This window comes from Notolabrus celidotus, chromosome 11, assembly GCF_009762535.1.
Source record: "Notolabrus celidotus isolate fNotCel1 chromosome 11, fNotCel1.pri, whole genome shotgun sequence".
Classification (NCBI taxonomy): domain Eukaryota; kingdom Metazoa; phylum Chordata; class Actinopteri; order Labriformes; family Labridae; genus Notolabrus; species Notolabrus celidotus.
This window is the reverse complement of record NC_048282.1, coordinates 12,121,518-12,142,467: the sequence shown is the minus strand read 5'-3', so window position 1 is coordinate 12,142,467 and position 20,950 is coordinate 12,121,518. Positions and strand designations below refer to the sequence as shown.

At 44.4% G+C, this 20,950-nt stretch overlaps 1 protein-coding gene across 1 annotated transcript in view; it reads left to right on the top strand.

The window, feature by feature from the left end:
- The first annotated feature begins 5,922 nt into the window (after positions 1-5,922).
- The window catches only part of skia (v-ski avian sarcoma viral oncogene homolog a), an 80,898-nt gene continuing 65,870 nt past the window's right edge, over positions 5,923-20,950 (top strand). Inside the window, exon 1 of the mRNA XM_034695812.1 lies at positions 5,923-7,287. Coding sequence (XP_034551703.1) covers positions 6,379-7,287 — 909 coding nt within the window. The 5' untranslated portion in view covers positions 5,923-6,378. The remainder of the gene's footprint in view (positions 7,288-20,950) is intronic.

Below are 20,950 nucleotides of genomic sequence, written 5' to 3'. Positions count from 1 at the left end.
TGTGACATCACACTGGGGATGAGAGGCCTAAATATTGATATCATGTCTTACTGATGTGTATCCATGTGAAGCCATCCAATTATTTCACGAGTCCACCAAAATGTTTGGATGGACAGAAACAGTCCCTGGACAGTCACAAACACAAAACTTTATTCCTTCTGCTGTCAGAGTTTTGGATTAATTGGTCTCTTCCGGGCCACCAAAGATGCACAATGAGAGACGATGCTGAGGATTTGATGGATTTTGCAGCTGCACCCGAGAAAATATCTACTTCCACTGAAGGATTTCATAAGAAAAGGTCATATCTAACTCTAATAGATAGAAACTCTGCAGACTGACGCTCTTTGTATCAGGTTTGGTACTGTGGATGCTGTAGTTTGGTTTAGTTTTGGACCTCTAACTAACCGCTTAATGACAGAAGTTTGAAATCACAGTTATCGTGTGAACATTTTGACCAAACAACGTGAGAACTTCTCCTGCAGTCGGACCTCTCTGCAGCTGAAGGGCTCAAACTTTAAGACTAAAATACTTAAAAGTAAAAGTAGTCTGCTTTTTGAACCAGAGGACCCCTTCGTCCCACTTTTATCTGCTGTATATCACATTCACTTAATTCGAGAAGTGAAAGTAGCATGCCTTGACTTGTTCTTTGTTTGATTAAAAGTCTTGTCAGAGATTCCTTAAATTCAGATCAGGTAATTTGTGTGACTGCTATTGAGATACAATGACAGAGTAACTTTGCTAAAGACGTTATGAGGTGCATTGTTTGAAGAAAGGGTGGAGAAGGTTCGGAGTCATGGCTGTAGCGTCAAGCAGGAGCTTCATGTGAGAGAGGAATAAATAAAAGTATGTCAGAGCAGGATGAGCAAAGATGAGTTCATGTGGGAGAGTAAAAGAAGAAGAGGTTGCATACTGCATGCTGGTGTCTGTCTGAATCTCTGGAACCAGGCTTGGCTTTCTCTCCTGACTGTCTCACAGCTCTGTCCTTGATGAGACGAGGCGTCTGAAGGCAGCTCACGCTTTGTATCGCACTTATATCCATTACCACTTAATGTATACAGACAGAGATACAGTATCACAGAAAGGTGCTGTAACAGAGCTCAGTGCTGCTCACAAGATGGATTACTGTCAGACTGATGGACCCAGCAGGGCTCTGCTCCTCCTCCTCAGGAAGGGTCTCTGTCTGCAAGCTGAGAGGGATGGGGTCCTGCCCCGCGGCGCCATCATCGAAAACATCACTGACCATGATCGCTCTATTGATTGTCCTCCATGCTGCTTTCTGTGTGGGTGTCACTACTCAGATCATCTACAGGGTTAGAGCAACACGCTCAAACAAAGAGATCTGCTGCATCTTGTGTCAGGAACCATCAACTGTATGTCTATTTCAAATATCTCCTCCAACCACAACATAGCCTTCAGGAGCGATAGCTAATGCTTAATTTTAAAATACTTTTGGCCACTCCTTTTTTAGGGGAAGGGGCTTATCCTTTTGCTCCAAGGCCAAAGTTGTCGCCCTACTTCCTCCCATGCTTGCACACACACTTTTCCAAAAACATGAGTAGAACGCTTCCTTTTCCATAAGTTCCCTTTAACAGTCTGACTGTAACTATAAGGAGTTTAAAACGGATTAGAGAGATGACGTCTAAGAGCAGATTGTTAACTGCACTTGCATGCAGACATCTGTTTATGAAGGTTGATTGAAGCTAAATCAACCATTTGATGACCACTTATGGGCTCCAGCATTGCATCATGGTGCTCCACCTTCTTTTCCTGCATAGAGTCGGTGCTCACTGAAGAATAATGATGGTGCTACAGGTATTACAAATTTAATTCAGAATACTGGTCCCTGGCATTATCTTTAATGTCCACTAGGGGGCGACTCCACTGGTTTTAAAATCCAGTTTGATTATACATAAGTCAATCCTAAACATGTCCTAATTAGTTTATGGTCTCTATCTCTAGTTTCAAGTCTTCTTCAACACAGCATGATGTTCATTTAGTAAATGATGGTCCCATTTAGAGTCACAGAGAGCACGAAGAGGGGAGGAGTCAGACAGGGGACACCTGGGACTGACAAGTTCTGACAACCTCAGCTTATGTAGCAGAGTGTGCTCACCCTCTCTCACATATATGGTCTCTTCTGGTTGACAGAAAACAGAAACTGATTCAATCTACAGTAAAGAACTATTAGGTGCTGTGTCTGCGAATGCTGTTTTTTCTGCACAGGCAGTGCCTATTTTCCATTCAAGCCCAATGTGATTCAGCGCCCTCAGCGCAAAAACATCCTCAGCGTCTGCTGATTTCTGTCTCAGCGCTCTCAGTTTTAAACAGTTCAACTTTTGGAACATAGCCATTTCACTTCTTAATCACCAATCAGAATCAAGAAGGAGCAGGACTTCTGATATCAGCTTTGTCAACAACAATGGCGGAGGTTTGTATGGAGGAGAAAAGTTACCACACTCGTTTTTTCGAGGTACAATTTCCATGTTTAGAGCTGCTGCTAATGCTATGACACGATATCCATCAATAGTTTTTACAGTTTCTTGATGAAATACTGTTGAAAGAAAACAAGGATGAAGCATACAGAGGATTTTAAAACAGATGGAATGGTCTTTATTTAGGGAAACGGAAATACTGCAGGACTACTTTCATAACCTAGCAACAGTAAATCCTGGTGAGAAGCACTCTGAAATTGAGGTCGTGGGCGCTCCCAGCGCAAAAAATGTCTGTAGTAGACACGGCACCTTATGTTGTGTTGATTGTGGCGTCCCCTGTGGACAAAGTGGTCACTTGTCTTTGCTGATTTTGTCCTGCTCATGTGTAAGTGATGTCTTCTGACTTAAGATCACCTAATGTCTTTCTTCTCACTGTGAGTCTTTGTTGTGGTAATTTAATTAAGTCTGTTTTGGCAGCTTGTTGTTGAGAACACTAAAAATGACCTTATAGAAATAACCTGTCTTCTTCCTCATGGTCTGTTTTGCTTTTGCAGATCTAAAAGAGGAATCCAAGTTAATTTCAGACTGCTTCATAATACGCTAAAAGCTTCTCACTGGAGCTTTAAAGGCTTTATCCACCAGTGAGGAAAAAACAGGGGACACACTTACATAAAATGTATGTGCATATTGAAGGTTTTTGATTCATTTGTGGTTGTTTTTATGGAGTTTCATTGAACTATTTTTTATTTTACCCAATGCAATATTTGGGCAACATGTTTCATCAGTGATTAAAGCATTTCTATTTGTAGAAATATTTATGGGTCCTGATCTGGTCTACATTGAATTTGCCCCTAGGACTCCTGCAGGGGAGGACCGTTGCAGGTCTTGCCCTCTGGCTGCCTCTAGGCCGCAGTTACAGCAGTGTTAGGCTAGGGGGCGCCACAGGAACAGCAAACTGCTTTATCAGTTCAACTCTGACACACGTGACCCCTGAGGTTAGCTCATGAAGTTTTCTTCTTAATAAATCACCCCTTCTTTACTGTAACTTTTCCACCTCATAAAACAAGTTTTAAAGAGAGAATGTGAAGAAAGAGGGGATTTCCTACAAACACACACATTAAAAACTGTTTCACTCCAATCAGTGTTTACAAGTTAAACTTCTACTCCATGCAAAAGCGTATTCGTTAGTAAGCCAATAATCAAACATACTTTTGTTATGCATTTCAAATAATGTACTCAAATTAATGCATTTTTAGCAAAGTCTAAAAAACTAAATATTCCGTAAAGCTGGCTCAGCAGAAATCGAACTTGTATGCGCAAGTTTCAGCATTAGTCGGCCTTCATAGTCTTAAAAAAGGCTTATGTTTATCAAAAGATTAAATGTACTTATTTGAAATGACTTAATTGTAGTAAATGAGCGCCTTTTAACAGTTTCTACTCTCTAATCTGTGAACAAAAAGAAAAACAACACTCCTCTCTAGTCATTTCATGAGCAGGATTGTCTCTCAAGGTCTCCAACACATGAAACTTGTTTACTTGCCACCTCTTGCCAAACATTTTTAACACTTTCAGGCAGAAGGAAAATAAATAAACCGCAGTCAGTCGAGCATTTTGCATTTCCCCTTCCAAAGCTAAATTTGTCTCGTCTCGCAGAACACCTCCTATCCTCTTTTTTTATTCTGCAGCCAAACGATTCACAGGAACTCTCGCTTGTCCTTGTGCTGCGTTCAGGGCCTGTAGGGAAAATGGAGATTGTGACCCTTCTGGATGAAACTTCATCACTGCAGGTTTCTGTTGATGACAAATGAGTGAGTCAAACATGAGTCAAACCTGACTTTTTTACAATTAAAGCATCATTCAGATGTCTTTTTAAACACTCTCTGCAATCAAGTAGAAGTAGCAAACATTCAAATATAAAAAGGTAAAAAGGTTAAAATATCAATCACGTCAAAGTAACACGCATTTTCATTCACTGAAACTAGAGAGGCATGACTGGAGAGAACATGATGAAAAATGAATGTCAGGAGTCTGCTTTTCGAAGTACTGAACTATCAGATCAGTTAATATGTATTAATGCAATTTAAATAAAGGCTTCTCGGTTTCAGCCAATCACAGTCCTGCATGCAAGGCTTCTGAATGTGTTGCACATTTCATTTTGATGAACTGTTACAAATGACTAAATATAAAAAACCAAAACTTCTCTTTATGCAGTTATATGATAGAATGTCTTACTTTTGATTTGGTTGTATATAAATTAAAATGGTAGAAAGTGGTGCACTAAATGAATGCAGAAAATAGCGTGAGGATGCTTCCCTGGCCGCTCCACTACATCCATAACCCTCCTTCAGAGTTAGAACAAAGAATACAACCGCTGATAAAATACAGAAGAGTTTCATGCATTTGTGTTATTACAGGTCTTTGCCACAATCATAATGTCATCAGGATGAGTTATTTTTCCCGATTCATCAACAATCATATATCTTTTATTTGCACACTCAACATTTACCAACTTACAAAGATTTGATCTACCACTAAGGATTATTTTTCTTCCCTCTCTTGCAGAGTTAAGGACTTTGATTTCCAACCGCTGGGTTTCAAGTTGTAACTGTTTTTTTTGTGTTTGATTTTGTTCTCTGCTTGTTTTAATGAAGCCTGTAATCTGGAAGGTACTCCAAATGAGGGACACCTCAGTCCTTTCGAGAACAAATAAAGGTTTGAATGAATAAAAAGTGCACATCTCTGCACAGCTTCACTTTGAAAAACAGATGTTTTAGTTTTGTTTTTGTGTTCTGTATTGCCCATGAATATCTTAGGTGTATTTATTTATGTATTCCTTGCATATACTGTATAAGGCTAATTATTTTGATTCAATAATTACTGGAAAGTTGATTCTGATTTGAAAGCTTCCGGTTGATGACTGGGGAGTGTTAATGTGTATCTAAGATTTAGGAACTTTACACAGAGCTCTAAATCTGCAGAACTTTATTTATCGGATTTCTTTACTTAGCCTTATTTTATTTTTTTTAAATACAAACTTCCCCTTTAAATTCCAGTGGACTGGGACAACAGAGTGACATGTAAATGCAGACGTTGTGTACTAAAGTTTATTCTCCGTCGCTGCAGAAAACATTGAAACTCGACGTTTATCGATTTTTCCCATGGGACGTGAACGCAGCCTCTCCTTTCTTCTTGCGCTCTCTCTGCAGGGCAGCAGGGGGTGATGGCTTGTTCCTGGAAGAGCCCAGCCTGCCTGCAGAGTCACTCACATTCCTGGCTGGGATTCAATGACTGAGCCAGACACACAAACACAGAGGGAGGGGGCGCGTGAGAGAGCGCGAGAGAGAGACCTAGACGGAGCGCGAGGGTGGGAGAGAGAGAGAGAGAGAGAGAGAGAGAGAGAGAGAGAGAGAGAGAGAGAGAGAGAGAGAGAGAGAGAGAGAGAGAGAGAGAGAGAGAGAGAGAGAGAGAGAGAGAGAGAGAGAGAGAGGCTGGCTCTCAGACTTCTCATCTCCATACAGTCAGAGTGAACTGCGGGGGCAGACGGAGCGGGTTGCTGCAGTCCTCGACAGCGGAAAGAGCCGCAAATAAGGATTTTTTCATCGAGCTGTATCGACCCACAACTCCTGCTTTTGTTTCATTTTCGCCTACTTCTCTTTGGAATCCAACAAACGGAACTTTTCTCTTCTGTGGAGTTTGGAGAGCCGGGTTTTCTCCGGATATGGACAGTCTGCGCCCCGCTGCAGGGAGCGACTGGCCGGTGTTCACTCTGTAGGCTCGGAATAAAACTGTAGTCTGGGACTTTTCTCACTGGATGTTTGATGAAGCGCTTCACATTTTCGGTCACTTCTGGGACGCCGTGGATATACCAGGTTAAGGAACGGATAGATACTCGTGATTCCCGGTCGACGTCAAGAAGGATTTACGCTTCTAAAGTTGCAAGAAAAACATGGAGACTGTAAGTCGGCAAAGCTTCCAGCCTCACCCGGGACTGCAACAAACTCTGAAGCAGTTTCACCTCAGCTCTATGAGCTCCCTGGGCGGACCAGCGGCTTTTTCTGCCCGGTGGCAACATGAGCTCCTCTTCAAGAAGGACGGCAAGGAGCCCGAGCCGGTCCTGCAGCATCTGCCACCTCCGGTGATGCCGGGCCCGCTCTTCATCCCGTCGGACCGCTCCACGGAGAGGTGCGAGACAGTGCTGGAAGCCGAGACCATCTCGTGCTTCGTGGTCGGCGGGGAGAAGCGCCTGTGTCTGCCGCAGATCCTCAACACGGTGCTGCGGGACTTCAGCCTGCAGCAGATCAACTCGGTGTGCGACGAGCTGCACATCTACTGCTCCCGGTGCACGGCGGACCAGCTGGAGATCCTCAAAGTCATGGGGATCCTGCCCTTCTCTGCGCCGTCCTGCGGCCTCATCACCAAGACTGACGCGGAGCGGCTCTGCAACGCCCTGATCTACGGAGGAGCTTACCCGCCGCGCTGCAAGAAGGAGCTGAGCGGAGGAGGCGCGCTGGAGCTCGAGCTCACCGAGAGGAGCTTCAAAGTCTACCACGAGTGCTTCGGCAAGTGCAAGGGCTTGTTCGTACCGGAGCTGTACTCTAGCCCAAACGCAGCGTGCATCCAGTGCATGGACTGCAGACTCATGTACCCGACGCACAAGTTCGTGGTGCACAGCCACAAGGCGCAGGAGAACAGGACTTGCCATTGGGGCTTCGACTCGGCCAACTGGAGGGCGTATGTCCTCCTGGGCCAGGATTACACGGGAAAAGAGGAGAAGGCACGCCTGGAGCATCTCCTGGACGAGATCAAGGAGAAGTTTGACTTCGCCAACAAGTACAAGAGGAAAGCTTCGTCCAGGGTGAGTCCGTCTTACTGCTGCGCCTCGACGTGCAGCTCTTATTCTGCTCTCCGCTGTCTGTACTCGCTGGTTAGTTTATCCCCCTCTTTGCTCAACATCCAGTTTATGCGTTGAGCTCATTTAAACTGCTGAAGCTGCATGTTATCCTCCTCTTCCTCCCTCTGGTAGCACAGATATTTAATTTCAGCAGCACATCAACACTTGACCATGCTGTGTGCCCCCCCTCAGTGGACCCCTCTGGCTTTTAAAATTGTGTTTGAGGGTGCTTGAAAAATCTACCCACATGCCTCTAGAAATAGTTCCTACTGGAGGAAGTTCTGCGAATCCCTCAGAGGATTCCCTCCAGGAACAGAAAAGATCTCAGTTCCAGAGATCGTAAAAAAGGTTAATCCTGATTCCTTACTCGTTTCTCGGAAATGCATCTTGTGCTCCCCTTATCGCCTTGATGTCAGTGCGTAAAATGTGTGTATCAGTGAAGGAAGCAGTCAGTGTTTGGTCATCATTGACATGTTGTCACTAATTGAGCCTCACCCAGCGGTGACAACAGAACACCTCTGCTAGTCATAAAGCCATTATTTACCTCTCAGGCTGCTCTTTATGAGCCTCCACTGTAAATACAATCTCATTTACCAACAAATGGCTCAAAGGGAAACAACAGCCAGAGGAGGGGGAGTGTGTGTGTGTGTGTGTGTGTGTGTGTGTGTGTGTGTGTAGATTAAACATGAGCTCAGACAAAAGTGAGGGAAACATTCACAGTCACTCCTCCAGATTTAAAGTATTTCCTACTGCACACACTCCTTCAGCTCCGGGATTATTACTGTTTAGTCATGTTTTTGATGCCGTGGGGACTGTGGTGTCACATTATCTGTTTGTGGTGTTAGTCTGGCTGCTGTGTGTCTCGCTTTCTGTGGGTTGAATATGTGTTACTGTCTGCTCCACAACTATGCGAACAGTCCTTTTTGAGCAGAAATGTGAAACCTCTGCAGATTCAAGATTCTTAAATGTGAGGATTTGTTTCTTTTCCGTTATAATTTGTGACAGTGAATGGGAATTTCTTTTTGGTTTTCAGACCATTGGTGGCATTAAATAAGCAGTTTGAAGGACTTGTCTCAAAGTTCTTGAAATTTAGGATGATTTTAAAAACATTTAATGGACCTAAAGACGTGATAAACATAATCATCAGCATCCTCGACTCTGGCTCTGCTCTGCTTGTGTTTTCAGACTAAACTGACTGTAAAGCTGCATGAAAAGATGGATTATAATCTGTATTTTGGTGTGCAGGCAGGCAGGAGTTTGTAGAGTTGGGTGGTAGTCTGATAAAAGGGATCCCACCCCCACCCCTCCCCCCTTAGAAAAAAAGGCTAGTGCAACCATTTGCATGAACTGTTACACATGAATGGAGTTGATGAAGCAGGGTTTAGAAGTATTGTGGTGGAAACATAATATGATCCCAACAAAGAGGAGCATTCAGCAAACATCAGAACTCCCCCCACCCTCAAACATCCACCTACCCCGGACCCACCACCTACCTCTGACACACACAGGAACACACACACTGACTCACTCCACCTCACCTTCTTTAATCTGGAGGCTCCAGATTTTTGACGCTGAGATGTTTTATTTTTATACTTCCTCTCATAACGTGAATTTATGAAGCAAGAGATTCTGAGTGGTACTCTTGTGTACTCTTTGTTGAAGCTCTGATTTTTGAGCTACAGCAGTGTAATTCAGTGGTTTTACTGGTTTTAACAGCCAGGTCGGTTTGTTTGGAGAGGAGGAGACAGACAATAATTCACCCTGCAGTCAGAACTGTGGGAAAAAGACGTAATGAAGGTTTTCAAACCTCTAAATAGCAGAGCAAACAAAACAAGCAAAGGTGTAGTTAGCGGCAGCTCAGCTTGCAACCCCCTCACGCTGGACATGCTGTCTGCTAAAGTTACAATAACACTAATTATTAGTGTCAGCGCCTTGTTCTGTGTGTCTGACTAAAACTAAAAACACATCTTGTGTTTGATTAACAGAAATTAGAGGCATTAGTTCTTCTTTGCCGCTCTTAAACAGTACACAAAGTAGTTTGGGAACTTTTCTGAGTAAGTTTGAGCGAATAAGTTAAGGTTTGACATTAGAGAAAAGACTGACATACTTTATCACATCTAATCCTGAATTTGGGGCCCACATTGGAGGCTTTCCTGACTCTGGTGTCGGTGTCTGAACAGCCCCGGTTGATGAGGCTCAGAGAGTCTGTGCAGAGTGTTTACATCCCTGCAGGCCTCCTCTGAAGCTTCTTTCACAGAAACCCTCCAAAGAAAGAGAAATCAGGGAGACTCTTGAAGTCCTGAGGAGAGCCAAAGTCCTGCCATGCATGGTGAATACCCACTCCTGGCACACACTTTTATTCAGGCTCGAGTGGGCACACCTCGAGGACCCCCACTTCCAGGGGCCTCTTCTATTTTTATAAGTGCCGACGGGGCACCCAAGTGTTAAGCCCCCGGCTCATTTCAGCCCGCTTTTTAATTCGACTCCTCTTTTTTTCCCTGGAGTGCCCTGTTTCAAGGAACACTAATGAGCGAGTACATGCCGGCTAGGAGTTCAGGAATATTTCTGAATTTGTGTCGCTCTTTGTCAGCGTGTTTCAGTGTTTCAGCCGAGGCACTCAGAAAATGTTCCTGCAGGATGTGAGGGGAAGTGCCAGACTGCTGCTGCCTTCTACCTTTCAGCATATTAGAAGATGGCATCATGTGCGTGCTGTCAGCGCAGGAACCGGACGGCTCTGTGAATATTAATGAGGCTTTTACAGAAGTGTTAGCAGCAGTCTCGCATGCAGACAGACACAGGAAGTGATATTGCCACACTTCCCTCCTCGCAGACGCTCTTCTAAGAGCTTCCTTCTGAGACGCACACACAATGCTCATATCTGACTCACACTTCATTTAAAAGAAAACAGCTTTTGCAGCGTGCCTGCTCCGAGTGTTTGCAGTAAAAGTTCATTCTGAGTTCTTATCGGGGAGGATGTGAGCCACAGCGCTGATTGTAAACAGAAAGGCAGTGAACTATTGAATTGTTGAAATGAGTTTATATGCAGGGTGTGGAGCACTTCTCTCCGGGCGGCTCCTGCCAGCCGCTGGCTGTGACTCCTCTGGTTTCTGGCTGGTGCATATGTGGGTGGCACACATAATCAGCGGCTTTCCGCATCAGGATGTTTAGATAAGGATTGCGGCTGCAGATTTAGAATATCGCTAACTTTATAATTCGCCTCCAGATGATGTGATTTCTGCACAGTCCGTCTGTTTCAGGGAGATATGAAACAGAGAAATGGGGATGGAGGGAGGAGGGTGCTTACAGTGGAGCCAGCTCAAGCTTGACTCATGCTTGGTTCAAAACCAGCAAGTTTACGTCAGACCTTTCTTTTTTTGGTGCCTTCCTACAGGGCGAGGATCCTGTTCAGGCTCTCTCTCTGTATGCAACAGCTCTACCTCTCTGTTACAGACGAGTGCAGCCAGTAAGACAGCAGGTCAGTGCTTACATGCAGGAGAAGAACGTTTTACTTATCTGCTTAATGAAAACACGTGTAGTTCTCAGTGTGCACATAATGAGAGATCCAGATTTCCTCCTCGTCTGAAGATTAATTTTCATCAGGAGTTGATGGAAAGATTATTTTGTTGGACACAGACTCATAAATCTGCAACAACCAGTCAATTAATGAATTAGTGCATATACAGAAAACTCATTTGGTAATTGATGGAAAGTGACAGGAAGGAAATATTTCAAGAGTTTGTTGCTTGCAGCCGCTAAAACTTGAGGATTGCATTTCTCTGTTTTTATGACAGTAAACAAAGAGCTCTTGGTTTCTGGCCTGAAAATTAAAAAGGCACTTGACAACATCTCCTTGGTTTCTTGTGTTTTGATATTTCCAATCCAGTCCACCCAAATCATTTGCAGCCTTCAGATGTGTGTTAAGATTCCAGTTAGAACAATGAGGCATGTGCAGAAGCCATTTTGTGTGCATGCTCCACACATGTTGTGTTACTGTGCTGCACATTCCTGCACGCTGCCTCCATGCTTCACCCTGTGGTCTCAACGTAGAAGAAGCTCAAAGTCGATCTATAGCATGAAGGTATTCAGTTCCTAAAAATGGAAGAAAAAAAAAGAGAGGAAACTTTGGATCGTTTGGATCCAGATCATTGCAGGGAAATATTTGGCCTCCACTCTCTACTGTGCAGGAGCCAAAACTTCCCCTTTTACTTCCACATCCACCCCCACCCTGAGGAGCTGCTCGGGATATCTGGCTTCCAGCTGAAGGGGCCACTTGTTTCAGGAGGGAGGGGGGGTTGGGGCACGGCTTGGAGGAAGTGAACTCCCCAAGGGGATACAGGCCAATGTCCTGTTTCATATGCAAGGCGCAGTGTTTGCTCAGCCTGCTGACAGCCAGCCATGTCCACCCAGTGGACGGGACAGCAGCTGGTCTCAGGTCTGAGGCTGTGGGGGAATATTTCACGTCTCTGTGTTTATGGTTGTTTGGATGCAGAGCTTGGTTTTTGTGTCTTAATGGTTCTAAAATTTAGAATTTGTCCTCTGAGCTTGGAAAAGGAGGAAGCCACCAATTCAATTACCCTGCTTTAATGAGCTCTGCTGCCAGGCCAGGCTGCCAGTCTGGACCCTAATGGAGGACAGGGAGTCCATGCTGGGAGGCATGACTGAGAGTTGGACTGATCAATGCTACATTGACGTTGGAGCTTCTTTATGTCAAGTGTGATTGAAAACTCCATCACTTCCTGAGCCCTGTCACACACACACTCTCTCTCATCTGTGCAGCTCATATCAGTTAGCTCTGAAATAATTGGTGTGTTTTCTTGCCAAAAACTTTCCCTATAAATATACATTTTGGATTTGACCTGCAGGCATGGAGAGCATTCAGAGAAAACAGCACAAAGAAAACCACCTTTTAATGACTTGGACTGTTAAAGCGCTCTGCCTGAATGCTATGCTAATTAAAGTCAATGAAAAAGAGGCTGTTTAATTAGTAGTTAAGTTTGTGTGCTAAAACTTCAGCTAATTACTTTCCACATATGCTGCAGCTTCTCCAAAGCTCTCCCTCTGTGCAGAAATTCAGCTGCAAAAACGACATTTATTTTTCTCTTTTGGGAGAAAACTCAACTTTGCTTCAAGGCTCCTCGACTAGAAATTTGAGGAACAATTCTGCGTTGAGATGAAAAGTGAGCAATGTTTTTGATGTTCCTTTTAAAGCTCAGCGTCAGCGTGTGTGCGCAGACAGGAGAGCAGAGCGAGCGAGTGAGTGGAGGAGCATCACAGGTTACACAGTTTGTTGTGTTGTCTGGAACATTTTTCTGAAGGCTGCCATTGAAGTAGCAGCGGAAAATGAATTAAGTGCAGTGATTCTTTTCATTCAGAGTGTCTCTGTGCCAGAAGCTGTTTATTTCAGAGCCTTCAAAGTTCTGGGAACAAAAAGGGGATTTTCCTGCTTGCTGCTTGATTGTGGACGAGGGCTGAGACACGTAGAAAACAATAAGTGTCGTTGTAGGATTCTGACTTTACTGTCGCTGCGCAGGCCGAGCTCTGGTGCACCTGGTGTGTTTCTCTTATCATTAAAAAACAGCTGATAACCTCAAAGGTAGAACTTCCTCACATGCAGCGGAATAATTAGGACTGCATCAAACTCAGTGAGCTTTCAAGAATGAGAAACGGGCTCTTCTTTCTTTAGTCTTCCTAATTCTATCACATTTGTCTCTTATTTAGATTTAGATTGTGGGTCAACTGCTTGTGCAATGAAAATAATTCATATTTTCACTTTATCTTCTCAAAGCAAAAGTTTGAAAATGTTATTGATGCAGAATCTCCACTTGTACACAAGCACTAGCTGTAAAACAACATTTTCAAACATTGGATGCCAGAATTCTATCTTGAAAATTTGTTCTGCTGTATTTCAAAGAACATGTTCAGCTGATTAACGCAGAAATAGAGAAATTAAAGGCCTTGTTACAGTCCTTGTAGCTGTGAAATGTAAATGTTCCTGTGTGAGCTGGATTGATGTTTCCCATTTCCTTAAACTATCCTCCGTTCCATATGTGTTTCATGGTTTCAAATATAAACTATGAAGCCAATAACAGTAGTAAACTTTTCACATTTTTACCATGCAAGAGTAAATCTGCAGTTTTTAGCTTGCATGACTTTGAACCCTCTTCTTTCTGCATGATCACGCTCTGCAGCTCTTTAACCGAGGTCTCACTCAGGGGGAGAGACGTCTCTCTTTGCTGGTCCTTATCTGTTCTCCACTCCTCCATCTTCCTCGGACCGTTGCTTCCTCCCTCCAACAGCAGCGTCCTCTCTGAAAAATGGATGGAGCAGACAACCTAGTTCTTCATGCAGAGCTGGCCGGCTGTCAGAGTGTGTGGAGGAGGAGACAGAGGGAGGAAAAACGAACCTCTCTGGAGCTCCTGTGCCACCTCCCACCTACAAACCAGCCATCCATTCAAAGATGGAGGAGAAGAGGCTTCCTGAGAAGTAGTCCACGTTGTTGTAGGCAACCATGCATGTAAGCTGTCTGAGAGAATGCTGCAGCACGCAACGCTCCAAGCCCAGAGCATGCGTGGAAATGAAGTATTTCCTCCCACTCGCTGAAATCCCTGTCAGAATATTCATAGCCTGTTGATAAAGCGTGAAACCAACAAGCACACACATCATGCAGTGGCTATTCTTAAGTCTTGGAAGGACCTTGAGCATGTCTCAGCGGGATTATTGTCACAGTGGCACGGCAGAGGAACCCTCTGACCTCTCGCAGGTGTTGCGTGGAAGAAGAGCTGTGGTTTAATTCGCCGTCTGGCCCGAGTGCTGCTCCTGAACGACACTGTGTCCGTTTTTTTGTGGGCATTCAATATTGATGGTAGGTTACTGTAGGCGGCGAGGTCCGGTATGTTTATTTAATGAGATGGTGTTTGAAATATTCATCCACACACATGGCACTGGATTCCCTGCTATTGTCTTAACTACACATCCCCGAGCAGCTTCCTCTAACCTCCTGCCTCCTCTAACCTGCCCTGCGGCTCCTTCACCGGAGAGGAGCAGGGATGCTGGATGTGAGGCCACAATCACGCTGAACTTTTGCATTTTCATGTTTGCCAACGCTGCAAGCTACTCAGACTTTTACTTTCAGAAAAACTGTGAAGTTCAGTTTGATTCATGAGCAGTCTGCAGGTGAAAAAACGTTGAAAAGCTGTAGAATTGGAAATGTTGAAACGAAAGCTTGGAAGGTATTTAGATAGATTATTCACCGACACACACAGAGGAGTGTGAAGTATGTGTATAGATGGGACAGCTCCTCTGGTATTAGTGTATGGATTACATGCATGATATCACATCAGATAACAGTTTTCCCTTCTGTTTGTTAAGACCTGAAAGCTTGTATCGCTCTGTAACGGGGCTTAGCGTCAGATTCTCACTGCTGCAGTCATCTCATTGGCTTACTTTGTTTTGCTTCAGCTGCATTAAGCACCTTTAACTCCTCGAAGGTGCCTCTAATAAGGCTGATATCTGCTGTTATTCACTGATATTCAAACAGTTACTACACTGACAGTTTCAGGTTAGGTCAGTGTAACTTTTGTAGAACTTGGGAGATAACTACAAGTTTCAAAAAGGCCTTATTGAGCATCTGAAAGTCAACAGATAAACCGAAGAGCATCAAAAATACAGATCTTAACTGCTTCTCTGAGTGTTTACAGCTGCGTTAAACAGAAGGTTTATCTTTTTGATGTAGATTCATCGAAATTCAGCACTCAGCTCACAGCCCCCTGTGACGTCCTCTTGTCTGCTTAAGAGCGTCAAACAGACACTACAGCAAAGCAGTATTATTTATCTTTACATCAAAAAAGGTGATCCAGCTTTAAAAATGAATGATACAAAGTTCAGTGTGTGTTTCTGGATTATAAAGTTCAGCTGGTTTCTTCAGGAGTGCCTCATTATCAGGTTACTGATAAGAGAGGGACACATTTAAATCTTTAAAATTACTAAAGGTTTGTTGGTTTGCAACTTCAAAACTCACCCAGAGAGATTACATCATCCTGAGCTGGATAGTAGGACACTCAGGGAGGGGGAGGGTTGGGGAGGGGGTTTACTTTATGCTGTGTCAGCCCAGGAGCGCTCTTTGTATATGACAACACTGCTGGCCTCTGGTGCTGCCTCCCCTCCCTCCCTCCCTCCCTCCCTTGGTGCAGCCGTGTGTTTGGGAGAGCAGCCAGCACCACACGACCTTTCCCTCCCCAAATAAAGAGGTGACCCACCTCACCCCCCTCACCCCCGCCTCTCTCCAGGCGCTGACGGCCAATCGCGTGCTGCTGAGCTGCTCCCACGGGGGCAGATGGCTGTCTGATGGAGGCTCACACACACTCATACAGAAATAACGCAGTGATATAATGAGCGTTTGCGTGATGAAAGGTGCGCTCAGACGTGTTTCAGATTTTAGGCTTACCTGGCAGATTTGTGTGTGTGTGTGTGTGTGTGTGTGTGTGTGTGTGTGTGTGTGTGTGTGTGTGTGTGTGTGTGTGTGTGTGTGTGTGTGTGTGTGTGTGTGTGTGTGTGTGTGTGTGTGTGTGTGTGTGAGATGCAGGGAACATTGGAACAGCAAAGGCATCCTCCGCCTCATTTAGCGTGTGATTGGTCGAGGGGCTGCTTGACTGTGTGATTTGCAGCCGCATGTGTGTGTGTGTGTGTGTGTGTGTGTGTGTGTGTGTGTGTGTGTGTGTGTGTGTGTGTGTATGTGTGTGCCTGTTTGGTGCCTGGATCAGCTGTAGGAGGAGATTAGCATGAGCTCACTGCCTACTCATTTCCATCCCCATCTGCCTGTCTCCCACAGTGATGCTCCCCTCCTCTCTCTCCCTCCCCCTCCACACACTCACACACACACAAACTCACACACACATTGCAAACTACACACATACATGAGCATAGACATCCACACAGCACCAGATCCCGCCCCCGCACTGCCTCTTTAGTCTTATAATGAATCCAGAAGCAGACAGATCAGCGTGTGTAGCAGCACATCCACCAGGCATGCCCTACATTTCCCTCGCATCGCCCCGTCAGAGGCTGGCGGTCCGTCCTAGACTGTCGGGGATGCAGACTCACAGACTGTCGCACTGTTTCCTCTGCAGGTGTGTGCTTGACCCTGTGTGTGCGAGTTTGGGAACAGGACAGGTATAGAGACAGAGACGGCAGCTACAGGGAGATTTTCGAGCTAATAATAAGCCGTGCTAATCTTATTTCTGATTGAACTGGCACGATTCCTCTGAGAGGAAGCTGCCAAGTCAACTCAGCAGCTTTGTGAGATCTCTGTTGAGAAGATGGGGCATGATAGTGGAGAGAGATATTTAAGTTAAAGGAACACAACTGCAGAGGTTCATTTCTACAAGAATCAAACCACAGAACTCAGAGTTACAGAAACAACACCAGATCAGCAAAAGCCGGGTCAGGGAGACTCACGTCTGCTGCAGAGCTCTAACATTTGAGTGTCACGATCATCTGCTCACATGTCGAGAGATTTTCAGTCCAAATTTTACAGCTAAAACTGGAAATTAATTCCTGCTGTATCAACTTTTAAATCATGACAGTTGCAGCTATGTGGTGCACTATCTACAGGGCTAGAAAGAAAGAGGATTAACCTTATCCAGCATCAGCACTGCACCAGCACCTACACTGTTTTTACCATCTGGCCTGTCTTTAATATCAGGGTGCACGCCAAAAAGCAACAACGTGCAGAGCCGACACTGACCAAGTTTACTCTCAGCGTCTGCTTTGACTTGAATTTCATCCCTACAGAATATCTGCTGCAGACCTCTGGGTTGTAGGATCTTTTTGGGAGATTTAGTTCCTCTTAGATCATCCGTCTCTGTGTGCAGAGTGGGTAGTTTTCCACCTTTTTCCCTCGTAGGCTCACATGTTGTGGGCGATGTGGTGTTGAATTCTTGCCTGTTTGAAATAAAGGTGTCCCATCTTTGAAAAAGAAAAAAAAAGACAGACTTTGAAAAATGTCTTAATGGACCCGAGGTGTTTTTTTCTGTTGTTGTGAGCAGGCCAGGTCCTGGGAAACCTCTTTGTTGTGCTTTTTGTATTTTTGCATTGACTCTCCGAGGAGGAGGGGAGGGGGGTCACAGTGGCTTGGCCTCAGCCATGTGGAAGGGCAGCTCCCAGGAGCTCTGTGAGGTATTGTTGTGGGAGCACGGGTGGGGGGTGGTGATGCTGTCCGCTGGCGAGCCATTGTCACCTCCTTTGTGGCGGGTATCAGCTGTGGATCTGTGATTGTGGGACAGATAGATGTGATAACCCCGCCCCCCCTCCTTCCGCTGTGGGATGATGAGCGATCCCAAAGCGCCTGAGTCATGTTTGCCTCCCCCTCCTCCATCCTCCGTCCTCCCTCTTACGTCTGTTTGCTCATCTTTTCTGGAAGCGTCATGGCGGCTGCCGTCCAGCACAAACAAAGAGACACTGTCAGCTTTTATTAACAAACCATTAGACTTATTATTCACAATTTTATACTCCAACGTTATTTCTCCTGCTCTGAAACGTATTAATATACTACCACCGTCATCCAAAGAGATTCAAAGTGCTGCTATAAGCATTCATCATCCTCTAACATTTCTTTAATGTAGACTTAAATGCATGCAGCTACATATATCCTGTCTGCCTCCTCATTATTCATCACAAGTTAGTGGTTGCATTTGCATCACTTTAAATATATCATGAAACAGACAAAGGAGGCTCATTTAAAGAGTTTAGATTGCTAAATCAGTTCTTAAACCCTACATATGCTGTGACTTTAGCGATTTGAAATACATATATTGTAAAAGGAGTCAAGAAACACTAGATTTATAAAGTCAAATTTACACAATTTACACACACAGTAATAATTAAGTGATTATAATAATAATAATGATAATGATGATGATGATGATGATGATGATGATGATGATGATAATAATGATGATAAAAATAATAATAATAATAGTAGCTTTTATTTATATGGTACCTTTAAAAACCAACAAAGCATGCCAGAATTATAAATCCATATCTATATCTATATCTCTCTCTATATAATAATAATAATAATAATAATAATAATAATAATAATAATAATAATAATAATAATAATAATAATAATAAATAAATAAATAATCGAAAAAGGAAAGAATAAAAAAAGAGATAATCAAATATATCCAATTTAAGTAATTGTTTAAATAAATTAATCTCTCCCTTCGCTACAAAAACAAACCCAAACAATGATCTCAGTGGCTCTCTAAGTCCAAGTTTTAATCCTATGTTTACCCATTGCATTAAATAAATATATTTATAGTGTGATCTTAGTCATTTTGTATTTGCTGTTCCTGAAAATCTGGACACCTTGTCTTGTTGTCTCTGTAACAAAAAGGTGAGCATAGATATAAAAGCGAGCACAGCAGCTGTTGTTTCTGGATTATTTTCCTTTAAATGAACTGTGGTATCTCTCAGGTGCCACATCTTACTCGCCTACTCAAGGTTGGTTGGGTCCAACAGTTCATGTGGCTGGCCTCAGAGAACCTCTTATAAACGCTTATGTATAGAACAGAAAGAGGTTATAATGGTCAGTCAAAGTTCAGCACTAAGTTGTCTTGTTGGATCAATAAGACAGGTCGGTCCACCTCCTGATTAATCCAGTTTAAGATTAACTAAACCCGCTCTAAAGCGACTGAGAGCGGCCGGACGTTACTGTGAGTCAAACCACACAGGGGGACAGATCAGAGGTTTTTATAGACACCCTGGTTACACCTGTTCTGAGAACACTCAGCTGTGAATCTAGAGCACTGTCTGAGGCGTAGTCTGGCATTTATGTCCCTCAATAAACCGGTGAAGAAATGTTCTGCATGCCGCGAGTGTGAGCGTTCAGGGCTGAAGACTGAGCAAAGTAATGCAGATAAGAAATGTTTAGAAAGAGTCTCTCTCTTTTTAGTTTGTCCAATCCTCTGACTTTAGTTGTTTAAAATAAAAACACACATATGCAGGTTTTTCCCACCTTTAAAGTTGAATCCTGCGACAATATGTGATAATTGTTCTGAAAACTTTCATGCAGATCTTTGAGCTTCATCTCGGGAGTGCTTTTAGTTGCGAGTTGCACTTTTTACTTTAAGTGGGTCATGCAAAGTTGGACTTATATTGGCCTGGTCTTGAAAAGTCTCAACACTCTCTGGTGTTGGTCATGACTTGGATAAGTTCTGCAATCAGAAGTTTGAAGATTTGGATCACTGGTTTTAGGTGATCTGGTCTTTGGGGGGCAGGTTTGGACTGGTTCCAATGTGTGAGAAGGGTTGGACCGGCTGGGGGAGAAAGCTCAGACTGGCCGAGCAGAACCATCTCAGTTTGAAACAGAAACACAGTCAGTGAAGTGAGGCCACACCTCTGCTGCAGCTCCTCAGGAAGTCGAGGTGTGTGCGTGTGTGTTTGTGTGTGTGTGTGTGTGTGTGTGTGTGGGGCTGTGAAGGGGTAGATAGGCCTCAGCAGGCTCAGTTTACTCCTCAGGAATGAAGTGTTGGAAACAAAGACTTATAATGTGGTTAACATCCTTCCTGCTAACTGGTTGGGTCGTCGCTTCCCTCCAAGTCACCGATCTGCTGCGTGGATCGTCCCGGCCGCACTCTGGCTGATGAGGCGGCCGCGCAGATGCTAAATAAAACAAAACGCTGAAAGGAGATCTCTCCTTCTGGCACAGACGCCCGAGTCTCAGGTTCAGAGAGCCTCCACCAGGTCCAGACTCGCTTCTCTGCTCCAACCAACCCCCTTCTTTAACTTTACACCCCCTCCCCCCCAGCACTTACAAACACACATGCAAACACACACACACACACCTGCACATACATGCATCATTTCTGATTGCACAGAACACACACTGAAAACCACATTTCTGCACATACTTGTGTCTTTGAAGGCATCCTCTTTCTCCACACAAACACACCCCTGCACACACATACACACAAACACACACACTCAGTCCGCTTCTGCCTAGCAGACAATAGACCTCTTGAAGCCCTTGAAGTATAATTAATGTAATTGTAGATCTCTAAGACAAGGTAATGTGTGGAGTGTGTAACCGCCTCCAACCCACTGCAAGCACAAAGACGTTATTCTCCGCCGTCTTCCTTCAAAGAAACGCTGCCGAGGCTAAACCGAGCCACAGGACATCTGTTTATATAAAGCCCACCGACATTTATATACGTCTGCTGTCACCGTGAGTGTGTGTATGTGAGTGTGTGTGTGAGAAGGGGGAGGGGGGCGGACATGCTGACTTATCCCATGTGACCTCTAGCCTTCTCACTGGGCTCATCTGTCTGCCCTGTTTAATTATCTTCTCTCTCTCTCTCTCACACACACACACACGTACACACACACACACACACACACACACACACACACACACACAGACACACACAGACACACGTGTGCACACGCACAGAGGTCAGGGCTGCAGCTGAACCTTGCCACGCCATGACACCCCTTCTCCTCCCCTCCCCTCCTTAAATTCCCTCTCGGCAAGCATGGCTGCTGGATGTCTGCAAGGCTCTGCAGAGGATTAGGCCGGTTGTGTGTGTGAATATGTGAGTGTGTGTGAGCACTTATTGGTTGAATATCA